At 36.4% G+C, this 13823-nt stretch overlaps 1 protein-coding gene across 1 annotated transcript in view; it reads right to left on the reverse strand.

Moving 5' to 3' along the window:
* Positions 1-2533: 2533 nt before the first annotated feature.
* LOC130076847 (probable tRNA (uracil-O(2)-)-methyltransferase) overlaps positions 2534-13823 on the reverse strand; it is a gene marked incomplete at its 5' end in the record, with an annotated part of 28181 nt that continues 16891 nt past the window's right edge. The window contains 4 exons of the mRNA XM_056242118.1: positions 2534-2982; positions 7602-7718; positions 11560-11920; positions 12059-12242. Coding sequence (XP_056098093.1) covers positions 2756-2982; positions 7602-7718; positions 11560-11920; positions 12059-12242 — 889 coding nt within the window. The remainder of the gene's footprint in view (positions 2983-7601; positions 7719-11559; positions 11921-12058; positions 12243-13823) is intronic.

Genomic DNA, 13823 nt, shown 5'->3' on the forward strand with positions numbered 1-13823 from the left:
GCCATGTGAGGCTGTATAAGTCAGGAGCTCTGCAAACCAGCTCTTAAATTTCGTCTTTGGAAACGGTTGAACTTTCCAGGCTGAGGTTGTTGCGATTATGGCATAAACAGGCTTGAAAGTGGAATTCACGCCAAATTTGCCACGCATGCCGCTGAAATTCGAGGCAAAATTTCCCTGGTACAAGAAGAAATGCATAACACATTTTCATCTTTGAAAGAAGACCTCAAAACCCTGAGTGAGCACTTAACAAGCCTGGAGACCGCTACCTCAGAATGGATGAGCAGTCTTCACTCTCTTGAGCCTTCGGTCGTTTCTCTCCAGAAAGAGATCGCCTCACTGCAAGCTAAGTGCATCGATTTAGAGTGTCGTTCCCGCAGATCCAATCTTCGCTTGGTGAGAATTCCGGAAGGTTTGGAAGGCCCACAACCTTCGAAGTTCGTGGCAGATGCTTTGGTGGAGATATTTGATCTGCCTGAACCTCCACTCCTTGCTCGCACACATCGTACACTTGCACTGAAACCTGCAGAGGAAAGCCGTCCACGAGCCTTCGTAATTTGCTTCCATCGCTATGACGTCAAGGAGGATATTTGGCGGAAAGCGAGCCGGGGTGGGCAGCTTATGCCAGGCTTTGCGCTAGGGTTTTTTTTTTCATTCTTTTCTGTACTTACTGTTACTTGCATAACTATTTGGGTTTTACAATAATATTTTTGGTCTTTCTCCTTTTTTCTTCTTCAAAAGAAAAAAGGTGGTAGGGCTAATGAAGATGGTTTGGTGAGATGGGTTAGCTGGAACTGTAAAGGTTTGAATAATCCAGTCCAACGCAATAAGGTTCTGATTTCATCTTAGGAAACTGAAAGCCAGTTTTGTGTTTCTTTAAGAAACTCACCTCTGTTCTTCTGACCATTTTAGATTGAAAAAAGACTTGGGTGGGTCAAGTCTATCATTCACAAGTCCAGGGGCTGTGGCATTCTGGTACATAAATCCACTCTGTTTGCTGTATCACTAGTAATTGCAGATCATAAGGGCAGATATGTCATTATAACAGGAACTTTGTTTTCAATCCCCCTAATTCTTGCTAATGTCTATGCCCCAATTATGATGACGTTTCCTTTATCACCTCTTTTTTATCATGTATACCTGACCTTCACTCTCATTCATTAATCTTGGGAGGAGATTTTAACTGTGTGATGTGTCCACGACTTGATAGGTCATCAAAAAAAGTTATATCTCTTTCAAAATGTGCAGCGATTGGTCAGTACTCACTGAATCCATCTTCCAACCTTTATAAAGAATGTCAGATTTTGCAGACAAAATATGATCTGGTAGAGGCTGAGAATCTGTTTTTACGAGCTCAACATAGGGTCTATGATTTTGTTGTTAAGATGGGTAAATTTTTAGCTTATCATATTCGCAAATCGCAGACGTCAGGCTTGATACCCCAACTTAAGTTACCTTCAGGAATTACTACCACTGACTATAAAGAAATAAACTCAATTTAAACAATACTATGGAAATTTGTACACCTCGGAATCTCCTCAAGATGTATCTTTAATTAATACTTTTTTAGATAAATTAGATTTCCCCACTGTAGAGAAGACTGTGTGATTTTTTGGATGAGGATATTCAAATTGAAGAAATAGCTGATGCGATTGCTTCCTTGAAAACAGGCAAGGCCACAGGTCCTGACGATTTCCCATCTGATTTTTATTAAGCATTTTCTAAATTACTATGCCATGTGTTTTTTTTAATATTTTTTTTATAGAGTCTTCAAAATTCTTCAAAGTTACTCCCAACCTTCTATCAAGCTACTATTTAATTAATTCTTAAGAGAGATAATATTTTGTAAATAAAGTGGTAAATTGTGTTCTTTTGCACAAAGCACTTTATATAATTGAGGTTAAAGCATTGGAGTCACATGGATTACTTTTATGATGTCTTTACTACCTTTCTGGTGCTTGAAAGTTGTAGTTGCATAGGATGTCAATGGAGGAACAGAAAGCTTTCAGATTTCAATAAAAAGATCTTAATTTGTGTTCCGAAGATGAACGAATGTCTGGCGGGTTTGAAATGACATGAGGGTGAGTAGTTAATGACAGAATTTTCATTTTTGGCTGAACTAACCCTTTAAAAGTCCATAGATATAGATACCGGCAGTTTGTGCTGTACTTTCTCCGACAAGTGGATACAATGAGACCATTTTCCTGTTTGTAAATGTTAAGTTCGACAAAGCCTTTTTAGTTCAGAAAATAGATGTGTGATTAATCTAATATTTGTTCTGTTTGAATCAAACATATTAATCTGCATCTATGATGTACACCTAGAGACCCTGACCTCGATTTACCCCCACAGGTCTGAGAGGAACATCCTGTCCGCTGACATTTGAGCAGAGGGGCAGTGACCCACAGAGGTTTCAACCCCCCACATGGCCCTCCAAATTATTTATGCTTCTAACATTTACACAGCACATTGCCTCTCTCAACACAAGCCTTTTTATGCTCCAGTGGGGGGATTTCATGGAATGAAAGTAGATGGATCTCATTACACAGGTTTGGATTTATTAGATAAAGTCTGGACAGTATTGGCAATGTTCATTTGACATGTTTTTTATACAACAGAAATACATTGTTACTTAAAAAAAGTCAAAGAAAAAGGGTGCAACTAGGATAGGTAAAAAACAAATATTGTTGAGTTTTTTCTTTGTCCAAATGTCAGGTCAAATGCTATTAATAAAGCCAAAACAAGCTTCCATTCAGGTTCAAATGATCTTTTTAGGTTTTGTGGAGGGTCTCAATTCAGTCGCTCCATGAGCAAAAGCACAGTCCTCACTGGGCAGAGGGCATCCGTGAGGATGGTGGGTGTGGAACCAGCAGAGTCGGGTCTTCAAGGCACCTGAGGGAAGGGGTTTGTGCTTGGAGGTTACTCTAGGGCTTTGAGCTGATGTATGTGTCCTCCAGTCCCGAATAAAGACTCTTCCACCCTGCACTATCGAAAAAGAGACAGACACAGAGAGAATGTCAGATATTATTGTCCTTACAATTACCTGTAAGACTTGAAATGAGAATCATATCAGATGGACATCAACCAAGGGCATCCTTTTGAAGGGGTAATATTTTGTGGGGTATTAGCTGGTCTATAATGTTCACTAGAGTGGCATTTTCTTTGAAGCTGAGGAGATCTAATTCTCTTTTATCCTCTTCAAAACACATTCACACTTCAATATGGATTCCAGTTCATCTTTCTAAATATACTTTTTTAAAGCACTAGCACATTTACATTGTCAATGATGTATATGTCAACAGCACTATAACATCAGTCATAGGAATCTGAATGAATGAGTGTAATTTGAAACTAAATAGTTAAATAGAATAGTCAAATGTTTAGTTAAACTATTTTACCAATGACCAATAGACAATTAGTGTTGTAACCTAAATCAACCTAACCTAGATACATTTTAATTGGAATAACATTACTTTGCGCACTGAAAAGACACGCAGGTAACCTTTACCCGCTCAATTGGAAACCGTCGTTGAGACAATTGGGTGGGCCTTACAAAGTGAATCTAAGAGTGGAATGTAAGGGTGGTTTCACTACAGTGGTTCAGGCTGCAGGATTGCTGAATGACAAAAGAAACGTTACCAGCAAGATGGTATAAGGGTGTAATTTACAGTTGTACATTTTTTGTCTATTACCACCCACTGCTACTTATACCAACAACGGAAATAAGCGCAGTTATAATAGCAATATAATTATAATATATTTTAATATAATTATAATATAATTTGTTTAGGCGCTATACCAAAAATAGCCACCGGGTGACACCCATATTCCATTGAATTTGTTTTATGAGTTCTCCTTTGACAAATAAATTTGTCACAATATCACTTCTATCACAAAACAGTTGCCAAATATAGAACCTCGAGTCTTAGACCTCTCCGACAATGTGTTTTGAAAAAAAAAAAAAAAAAGATTATAAAATAGTAGAGCTATTAGGATTTATTTTAAATGTGCCTTAGAAAAAAAACATTACTGGTGTGCATCTTGAGACAAAACAATGGCACTGACATATTTTAAGATATGTCAGTGCAAATTGTGTTCAGTTAAAACAGCTCAAACATGCATTTTAGTCTGGGAATATATTTAAGCATTGTTTGTAAAACCGGGGGAATAACATGTAATTTACTAAAGCATTGTTTGTAAAACCGGGGGAATAACATATAATTTACTAAAGACCTAAATCTAGGAATCGTGCGACAACTATCTTGACTAATGGCGACAGACTCTCCTATCTATCCATGTGTGGAAATTTGCTTAGACTATGTGTTCTTAGCCAATCAGAAACTGCAACCTGAAGCAAGGACGTAGCTTAGACCTTGGTGAAGGGTATAACTGCTTTGATTTTTGTAACTGTAAGCGGGGCGGCCTACGATCTCCCGTGTGAGTCTTGAAGCTGACTTCTGCTGATGAAACTGCAAACTATCTTCAGTAAAATTTTTCTTTAATTTATTATAATTCTGACTCCGGGTCTTCATTCATCATATTCATCATTCATCATTCATCATAAACATTCTGGGTTAACCGTTTACCCCTAACACTATTTACTTACAAAGCACTAAATGGTTTTGCTCCTCAGTACTTGAGCGAGCTCTTAACGCATTATAGTCTGTGTCTCATCTATTGCAATCTCAAAATTCTGGCCAGTTGATATTTAGCACCCAAACTCTGGAACAGTCTTCCTAGCCTTGCTTGGGAAGCAGACACAATCTGTCAGTTTAAACCTAGACTAAAAACATATCTCTTTAACCTGGCATACACATAAAACATCATCACATTTCCATTATTCACATCCGTTAAAAGATTGTTAGGCTGCATAAATTAGGTCAACCGGAACCAGGAACACTTCCCATAACACCCAATGTACTTGTTACTAGGGTTGGGTATCGTTTGAATTTTAACGATTCTGATTTCGATCCTGCTAATCGATTCCGATTCTTATCGATTCCTAATTTTGATTCCAATAAGGTAAAAAAACAAACAAAAAAAAACTTAGATATCATTCACATTGTGTCTTATTGCAAAACATTTAATTTTAGCTGAATATCATGAACAAAAATCAACAGGCTAAAGAACACTTACATTTGAATGTTTGCATGTGGTTTAATCCCTTAACTGTCACCGTCCCGCTACCGGGACGCCTAACTTTACTTCACTATATTTCTATTAAATCCTAATCTAATTATGACAAATTATATATCGTTGGAAAGGTCTAAGACTTCTAAATAGATATTCTACCCCTATTTTGTGTTACAAATTATGTAGGAAGAGTAATTGATGAATTTATGACAAGAGTGCACCTCAAAAAATCTGCATCATAACAGGAGGTCTGACCTTTGTCACAAAAAGTCGATGCACCCACTTTTAATCATTGAAACTTCTGTTTTTATGCTAAAAGTTCATAATAAAACATATAATCTAGTATTTTTCAATAAAAAATTATAATATAATATTATCCTCTAAAAATTATAATATATATATATATTATCCTCTAAAATATAATATTATCTTTTTTATCGCCTTTTTTTATTATATCACATCTTTTAGCAGTTATCATAAACTAGGTATCATTTGAAAGCTTCTAAACTCAGAATTCATCCTGTGAAAACCGTTTTATAATTGAACGTTGCGTTACCATAGAAACGGTACTCTACATTATTTTATCAGGCTCCTCCCCTTTTGGGCATCATTATATTTCATAATTTATGATCAAAACCTTTTCTAATCTTGACAAAACACATATTGTCAGAAAGGTCTGTCTCAAGGTTCCAAATTTTGTGACAGAATTGATATTTGGACAGAAATGTATTAATTTGTTAAGGCAGAATGTATACAACTAAATTCAATGGAATTCAATGGCACCCAGTGGCTATTTTTGGCACTACGCCTAAACAAAATCTCATGGGAACTTCAATTTTTGTGATATCAACTTCAAATTTGGAACATAACTTGGTTAGATTTATGGCTTTGATTTTAAAATAATTTTATAGTAAAAAATATTATGTAAAATATATATTATATAAAATAAAATAAAAATTATTTTATATATTAGATTTACTGTAAATTTAAACGTCCATAACTTTTTCATACTTTCATTTTTTGAAGTGTTCTCACTTCAGCAATAATCTGCTGAGTGTTTTCTTTAAAACAAGACCAAACTTGGGTAAATATTCCAAAGCATTCTTGAATTACAACCATTTAAGTTTGAATAGTGCATTTTAACCCCCATTCTCAAAAAGGGGGGTGACAGCTAAGGGGAAAAATACCATAAAAAAAAACAAATAGCCTTACTAATATACATTTCAAGCATTATAAAAGACAAATAAACACTCAGTAATTAAAAGAGAACAAATAAAAAATTAGCAAATCGAAACAAATAGATACAACGGAACAAAGATACGATTGAAATAAACAGTGTTTTAAGATTTTCAGGTATTCAGGTACAGAAACTGTAAATCAAATGTAAAATAACACTGCACTTTATAAATAAAATATACATTACAAATATAATTACAAAAGTAATTCAGTCAAGAACAATTGAATTTTCTCTGTCTTTTGTTGTTTGATTAGTGTTATTACAGAGACGGCAACAGCTGTCACTTTAAGAGTTGCCCATAGTTAGTTACACATGCCTGCAGCACTGATAACAGTGCGCGAGTCGTCTCGCACTTGAATGTTTTAAAATCAGTTTTTTTTCTGTGCGCACATTTTTGATGTGTGTGCAGCACAGAAAACCACGCGCGAGTCTTCTCGCGCTTGAATTGTTTAAAGTCATATTGAAATTGTCACAAAGGAGTTGATAAGAAGAATCAAAAATTTTATTTCATAATAAGTATCTGATTCCTGACCTCAAGTATTCCCAACTCTACTTGTTACATCGTAAAACGAATGGCATCTACGCTAATATTAATCTCTCTGTTTATCCCGAGGTTACTGTAGTTAGCCGTATCCGGTCTGTATCCAGATCAGATGAAGGACCTGCACCTAGACCACAATGCAGCCCTGAAGCTCAGCAGAGATCCTGTCAACTAGACAATCCCCTGTGAAGGTCTTGTCGACACAACAGCCATCAGCACAAAACCACAAGAACCCAGCAAAGACCACAAGAACTGAAGCAGGGTTTCTCAAAAGGTTTTTTTCTCCATTCTGTCACCTGATGGAGTTTGGGTTCCTTGCCACTATCGTCTCTGGCTTGCTTAGTTGGGGACACTTAGTATTCAACAATATTATTGATTTGACTACACTGACACTATTGGATAAGAACTGAACTGAGCTGAGCTGGTTGATGACATCACTTTTTCTGCAGAACTGCTTTATAGATGAAATGAACTAATTTAATAATTGATGATCTTTACAATGGAACTGAATCATTGCTGAACTGACTTCAACTGAACAATGACACTGTTTTATTTTAGGGCTGCTGTATAGCCAAAATGAACTGTTTGCATCATTGAATAATTTTCCTGTTATTACTGTAAAGCTGCTTTAAAACAATCTATATTGTATAAAATGCTATATAAATAAAAGTGGCTTGACTTAAGGCTAAATACCTCTGAACACCTGATGATTGTTTTTCAGTAGAGTCTGGAGACCACCACATTCTTTCTTTAGTGCTTGGAGAGTAGACCGGTCCAGGAGGTTGACTACTTCACTAATCAACAAACTTCCTGAGAAAAAAAAAGCAAAGAGATGGGATGAGGGGGATTAGAAAAGAGGCTAAAGAAGAAGAAAAGGTGGAGTAAGAAGAACAACAACAAGGAAGGAGGAAGAATGATGATATATATAGAAATAGCATACCAATCATAGATACCAATTTAGTCATAATCGGCCAAACTTCCTGTCCTCCATTTTTATTTTCTTAAACCTACTTTTTTAAACTCCTCCTTGGTAGTTGCTCCGACTTTTTTTACGAAAACTGAATCAGATCATCCTCAGACCATGCCAACAGGAAAACATGGAATTCAAGTAGATTCGTCAAACCGTTCTCGATTAACGCATTAAACAAATTCAACGAAGAGCACGCCAAAATGGATGTGAGGATATATCTCCACAACGCTTTAGCGTATTCTGACCAAACTTGGTGTGTGTTATGAAAACTAGGGGTGTGCGATATACATCGTCTGCGATAATATCGTAATTGTTGTTTTAACAATGTGCAATCTGACATTATCGAGTACATCCCTCACACACACAGAGAGAGTGCATGCATACTCTACATCAGTGGTTCTCAAACTGGGGTACGCTTACCCCTGGGGGTACCTGAGGTGACACGAGAACAAAATGCTGAGTTTTGGCCTTCATTTAAATTAAAACCCACCTTAAAATAACATTAAAACTGAGCATGTCTTTCTAGTAGGTAAAATGCAGTAAATACATATCATCCGATCAAATTACCTCATCTTTTGCGGTCAAAACTGACTGCATCCACAAAAGCAGCGTGCTTTTGACAAATTGGGTGCAGAGTATCTGCCTCAGCAAATCGCGCTACATTACTGCCATTCTCAAAAATGTACCTTTGTAAAAGTGGGGATTTAGCACTTACTAGCATGAAGATCAAAAATAGACAGACTGTGCATGGAGATCGATTTAAGATTCAAACTCTCTTCGATACAAAAACATACCCTGTGTGAATTTTTGTTTTTAATATTGATCATATATTCAAGGACATCAGAAATGGTCAAACCCAACTTTAAACCAGCCCTTTCAACGAGCCCAAAAGGGCCCACGTCACTCCTCTGCTCATCTCTCTGCACTGGCTACCACTCGCTGCTCGCATCAAGTTCAAGGCTTTGACGCTTGCTTACAGATTGACCACAGGTTCAGCTCCCTCCTACTTCCACTCACTACTACAAGTCTACATCCCTACCAGAAGCCTACGATCGGTCAATGAGCGACGGCTCGTGGTACCATCACAGCGGGGCACAAAATCACTCTCCAGAACATTCTCATTCACGGTTCCATGCTGGTGGAATGATCTCCCCACCCTCATCCGGAATGCAGAATCCCTGACAACATTCAAAAGACAACTGAAAACTCATCTCTTCCGGGAGCACTTAACTTAAAAAAAAAAAAAAAAAAAAAAAAAATCCTTTCCTCTAAATCCTCGCTTGCCTGCCTTATGCTACTCCGAGCTATGGCGGAACTTTGTATTTTGAGCACTTCTTGCGTTGCTTTTGCCTCTTCACGATGACTCGCTTGGTTTAGTCCTCAGTTGTAAGTCGCTTTGGATAAAAGCGTCTGCTAAATGACTAAATGTAAATGTAAATGTAAACCAGGAGACATAGTGCTTATAGTGGATAACACAGCACCTCGAAACTCTTGGCTTATATGGGACGCATAATTCAAACCTTCCCAGACAGAAGAGGATTTGTGCGTCATGAGCAAGTTAAGACTAAAATTAGCTGTCTGGACAGGCCGATAACCAAGGTTTGTCTTCTACAAGAAGCAGAAGATGGATACCTTCACTTGGTATCTGACTTTTTTTTTTCTTTGACCTATGTGCTTGACAAGAGAGAAACTGGAAAGAATACTTTGACTAAGCATGAACACTTTTGGCTTGACTTTTTAAAAAAGATTTTTTCCTTTTTTGGAAGAAGAAATGTACATTATATGATGTTGTTAATGCATTGTTAACTTGAAAAATTCATGTCTATAATGAAAATGTAATCCTTATTTGATCATTAGGGGCTGGATTGTAGTAGACATGAAAAAGTTATGATTGTCAACTGATCATGGTGGGGGGTCACAGGATTAAGTAGGAATGGGAATATTAGTCACCTGTTCACTGATTGAGATAGGGAGAGGGGGTGAGCAGGGACGATGTATTCTTTGTTGACCACTAAACTTGATACCATCGAGAAGCATCAGTCTGTGCAATAAAGAAAAGCCATCAAAAGTACTTTTTGCCTCACTGATGTTTTATTTATGCGTCACAAGTGCATAAAGTCCCTGTCTTGGTCTCTCAGCGGTTTTATCATTGGAGCGAGTAGCCGCTATATTTTTCATATTTGAATGTGTGTTTTCCACACATTGCATGCTTTGCATCGCATTGCATCCAGTACTTTCAGACCCTTTTCTCCATGTTCTGCTTTTTCTAGTATCAAATGTCTCAGTATAGGGGTTTCTCTCGCACACTCCAAATAACAAATGCACATTCTGATCAGATAGCATATAACAAATACTTTAAAATGGCTGTATGCCATGAGTGTGTTCGTGAAAGTTGATGGGTGGTTTTTTGGAGAGTTAGTAAAGAATGTGCGTGCTTTTCTCATCTCTATTCACAATTTCCTTTGTAAAGCAATTTGGATCAACTGGTGTGTGGGCAGAGGCCTGAAACTTTCAACCTGGAAAGCTGTGCAGCTTTGTTCTCTTTAAAAACAGACTATGCATTGTTTGAAATTCAGTTTGCTATATATAGTTTGCTAAATTTGTTTCCAGAATTACAGAGTTTGAATGTAAAAATAAACCTAAATATAAAAAACGAATAAGATTTACTTTAAATTTGTAATTTAAGAAAACATTTGCTGTAATTTGTCATTAACGATATAATACTTGAAATAACAGTCTTGTTAATTTACAGATTTTGCTTGTAATTTTAGTTTTGAATATAATTTAAAATAACAGAAAATGACTGACTGTTCAGCCAATGGGACAATGAATGGGACTGTTTCTATGCATTTAAAGTCTTCCCTATTGTGATGTATATCTGACTGTAAACAAGAAAAATCGTAGGGTGGGACTATATTTGTCTATGAGGAATTGATTAGATCGTTGGATCTTTGTGGTTTGACTGGATTGCTGCGAATGCAATCTCATGTGAGTCACAGGTTGTCCTACCCTTGTGCCTGTAAACATGTCATCAGAGAAGAGATGTTGTTGCAAGACATCTATGTTATTTTGATTAAAGATTATAAGGGCACATTCATTTTTTTTTAAATTATCATTTTTTATGATGTGCACGGATAGATTATAATAAAATACTGCAATATTCCATAAAAAAATAAGTGTCAATTTTGATTTTGATTTGACTATGATTAACATGGTGACCTCTATCCCTTTTTCTATTACATATATTAAAGTCACGATGAAATGGAAGTAGCGGCAGATATTTTCTTCCATATTGTGATGTACATCTGAGTGTAATGGATTATTTAAAAAAATAAAAAATTGAGGGCAAGGACTTGCATCAGTGGCTGATTGGATTTTAAGATGTGACTGTTGCGCTCAAAAGGGGTAGCAGATGAATGTGAGCTTGCAGGAGCAGGGTTTAAGTGGACTAAATAACTAGGGAAGTCCTGCATCCATCAACAGAGAGAATTCTGTTGTTTTTACCAGAAGATCCAGTTATGATATTTTAATTAAACATTACATTAAGGACATTACATTAATTTTCAAGCCAACTTTAACTGTAACACAGTTAAGAAAAATATGGCATGACACATTAGCAAATTACACATACACCAGAAAGTACATGATTTTTATTGTATGAAACATTAGAAATATTCTTACCTCCTGTATTCCAGGCATCACCGCAATCGCTGCTCTCTATGTCTCTCTCAGTCAGAATCAGCAATGCCTTTGCCACCCTCAGAACCACTGCATCCACAAAATCCCTTGGCAGAGCTGAACAGTTCCTAACAGCCTCTGTCTTTTCTCTTGGTTGAAAGCCATTCACCCAGTCATTCGCAGGGGTTGAAATATTCTGTCCATTATCATTGTGAGGTCCACGATTGCCACATTGATTGACATTCATACTGACCCCTGAGCTTGTACATAAGGCCTCACGCCCCCTGATATAATCACATCGCCGCTCCTCTACCATAGGCTCTTCGGCCTCGCTGTACCTTCTACCTTTGCCTATTATGCATACCTGAAAAAGAGAATGACACAGCAGAATGAGGCTCTCTTTTTTTGCCTTTGTTATGGCAATGTGCGAAGCTGCTTCAGTGAGTGAATCTCAAATAATCCATTCTAGAGCCCCAGCTCTACAGATATTGGACCAACCTACCCGTTTGGTGGAGGGTATCCTCAGACAGTCCTCCTCTGTGTGGAAGCCGCACACTGTGCTAACATCGGTGATGAAGTCAATGTACTCCTTATACTGAGACTTCTTACATTGCCTGCGCTGGTACTTCCCACAGAAGTCAAAGAAGCAGCAGGGAAGCACAAAGTAGCGGCATGAGTAAGATGATCTAGGCAAGATAAACACATAGGAGAGGACATTGCAACACTCAATGCAAAAAAATACAGATCTTCAAAAATATTTGACCTAGTTTCAAAGACTACATAGTTCTCAGGTGAAGTCGGCCCTGTACATGAACTAATCACAGTCAGCAAACATGTTTAATGAAAAGTGTGTCTCAGTTATAGTATAGGTCACTACAATACATAATACATGTATATCATTGCTTTACATGTTATTCTACATTCTGAGTTGTGTTTCTGATATGTTCACCAAGACACCAAGTTTGAACATTACAGAGACAGTATATGACTACCGATTAAGCTAACCACCTCCACCAAATGTCTGAGACAGGACCCAAAAAGACCACAGCAATTTATTAACTAAGTTGGAGTCAATGCTGGCATGGACTATAGTTAGAATATGACTGATTCTGAACAGAGTGAACAACTGCCTTTTAAACCAATGTGGTAAATCATAAAAAACTGGGCTTGCAGTGTGAAGTAACACTTCATCTGTGAGCAATTAATTCACACTGAAACCATTAGAGAGACTATAACAGCAAAACATTTGCTGTTTATCATTTTATAAAAATGTACACTATATCGTTCAATAGTTATGGTAATTTTTTTATGCATAAGAAAGAAGTCTCTTATGCTCAAGTAATTTATTTGATCAAAAATTTAAACCGTAATATTATGAAACATTATTACAATTTAAAATAGCTGTTTTTCTAATTTAATAGATTTTAAAATGTAATGTATTCCTGTTACGGAAAACAGCATTAATTTGAAATAGAAATCTTTTGTAACAATATAAACGATTTTACTGTAACTTTTAATTACTTTAATGCATCCTTGCTGAATAAAATATATATATATTTTAAATATATATATATTTTTTAAATGTAAAAAAAAGAAACTTCCGCTTTTCAGGAATCTGTATTTAAGAGAGAATTTTGTACAATTAAAATAAGCTTTACAGCACTTTATTGGAAAGGGTTTAGACAATATTTTTCATTCTTGTCGAATAAACTATAAACAATTATCGCACATGCACCTGTGGAACAGTCTGTATGAATTTATTTCTTCTGCTGAACACAAAGGAAGATATTTTGAAGAAACCGCTCAATTCACATGGATTAGTTTTAAGATTTTTTTAATGAACTTTTTGAAAAGCCAAATTGGTAGTTGCGTAGTTGTCAATGGTGGGACAGAAATCTCTCAGATTTCATTAATGAGGGTGAGTAAATGATGACAATTTTCATTTTTGGGTGAACAGCTACAATAACTTAAGACATTAAAGAGACCTTTAAACAGACTAAAAAACACCAGAAAGGTGCCCAGAGTCCCTGCTAGCCTGCGTGAACATGCCATAGGCTTGCTGCAGGGAGGCAATGAGGACTGCTTATTTTTTAAATGCTTTTGATAATACAAATATTTACATGTTAAGACGTTTATTGGAAGTAAAAGCAGCCGAAAGAGAGATGATATTTCATATTTTGCTGAGTTTATTTGACTGAATCCAAACTTTTGAAAGGTAGAGTATAAAAAATATCAAGAACTGAAATTATTAGTTTTACTCTTTCATT

Source organism: Rhinichthys klamathensis, unplaced genomic scaffold, assembly GCF_029890125.1.
Source record: "Rhinichthys klamathensis goyatoka isolate OS25496 unplaced genomic scaffold, OSU_Roscu_1.1 h1tg000695l_1, whole genome shotgun sequence".
Taxonomy (NCBI): domain Eukaryota; kingdom Metazoa; phylum Chordata; class Actinopteri; order Cypriniformes; family Leuciscidae; genus Rhinichthys; species Rhinichthys klamathensis.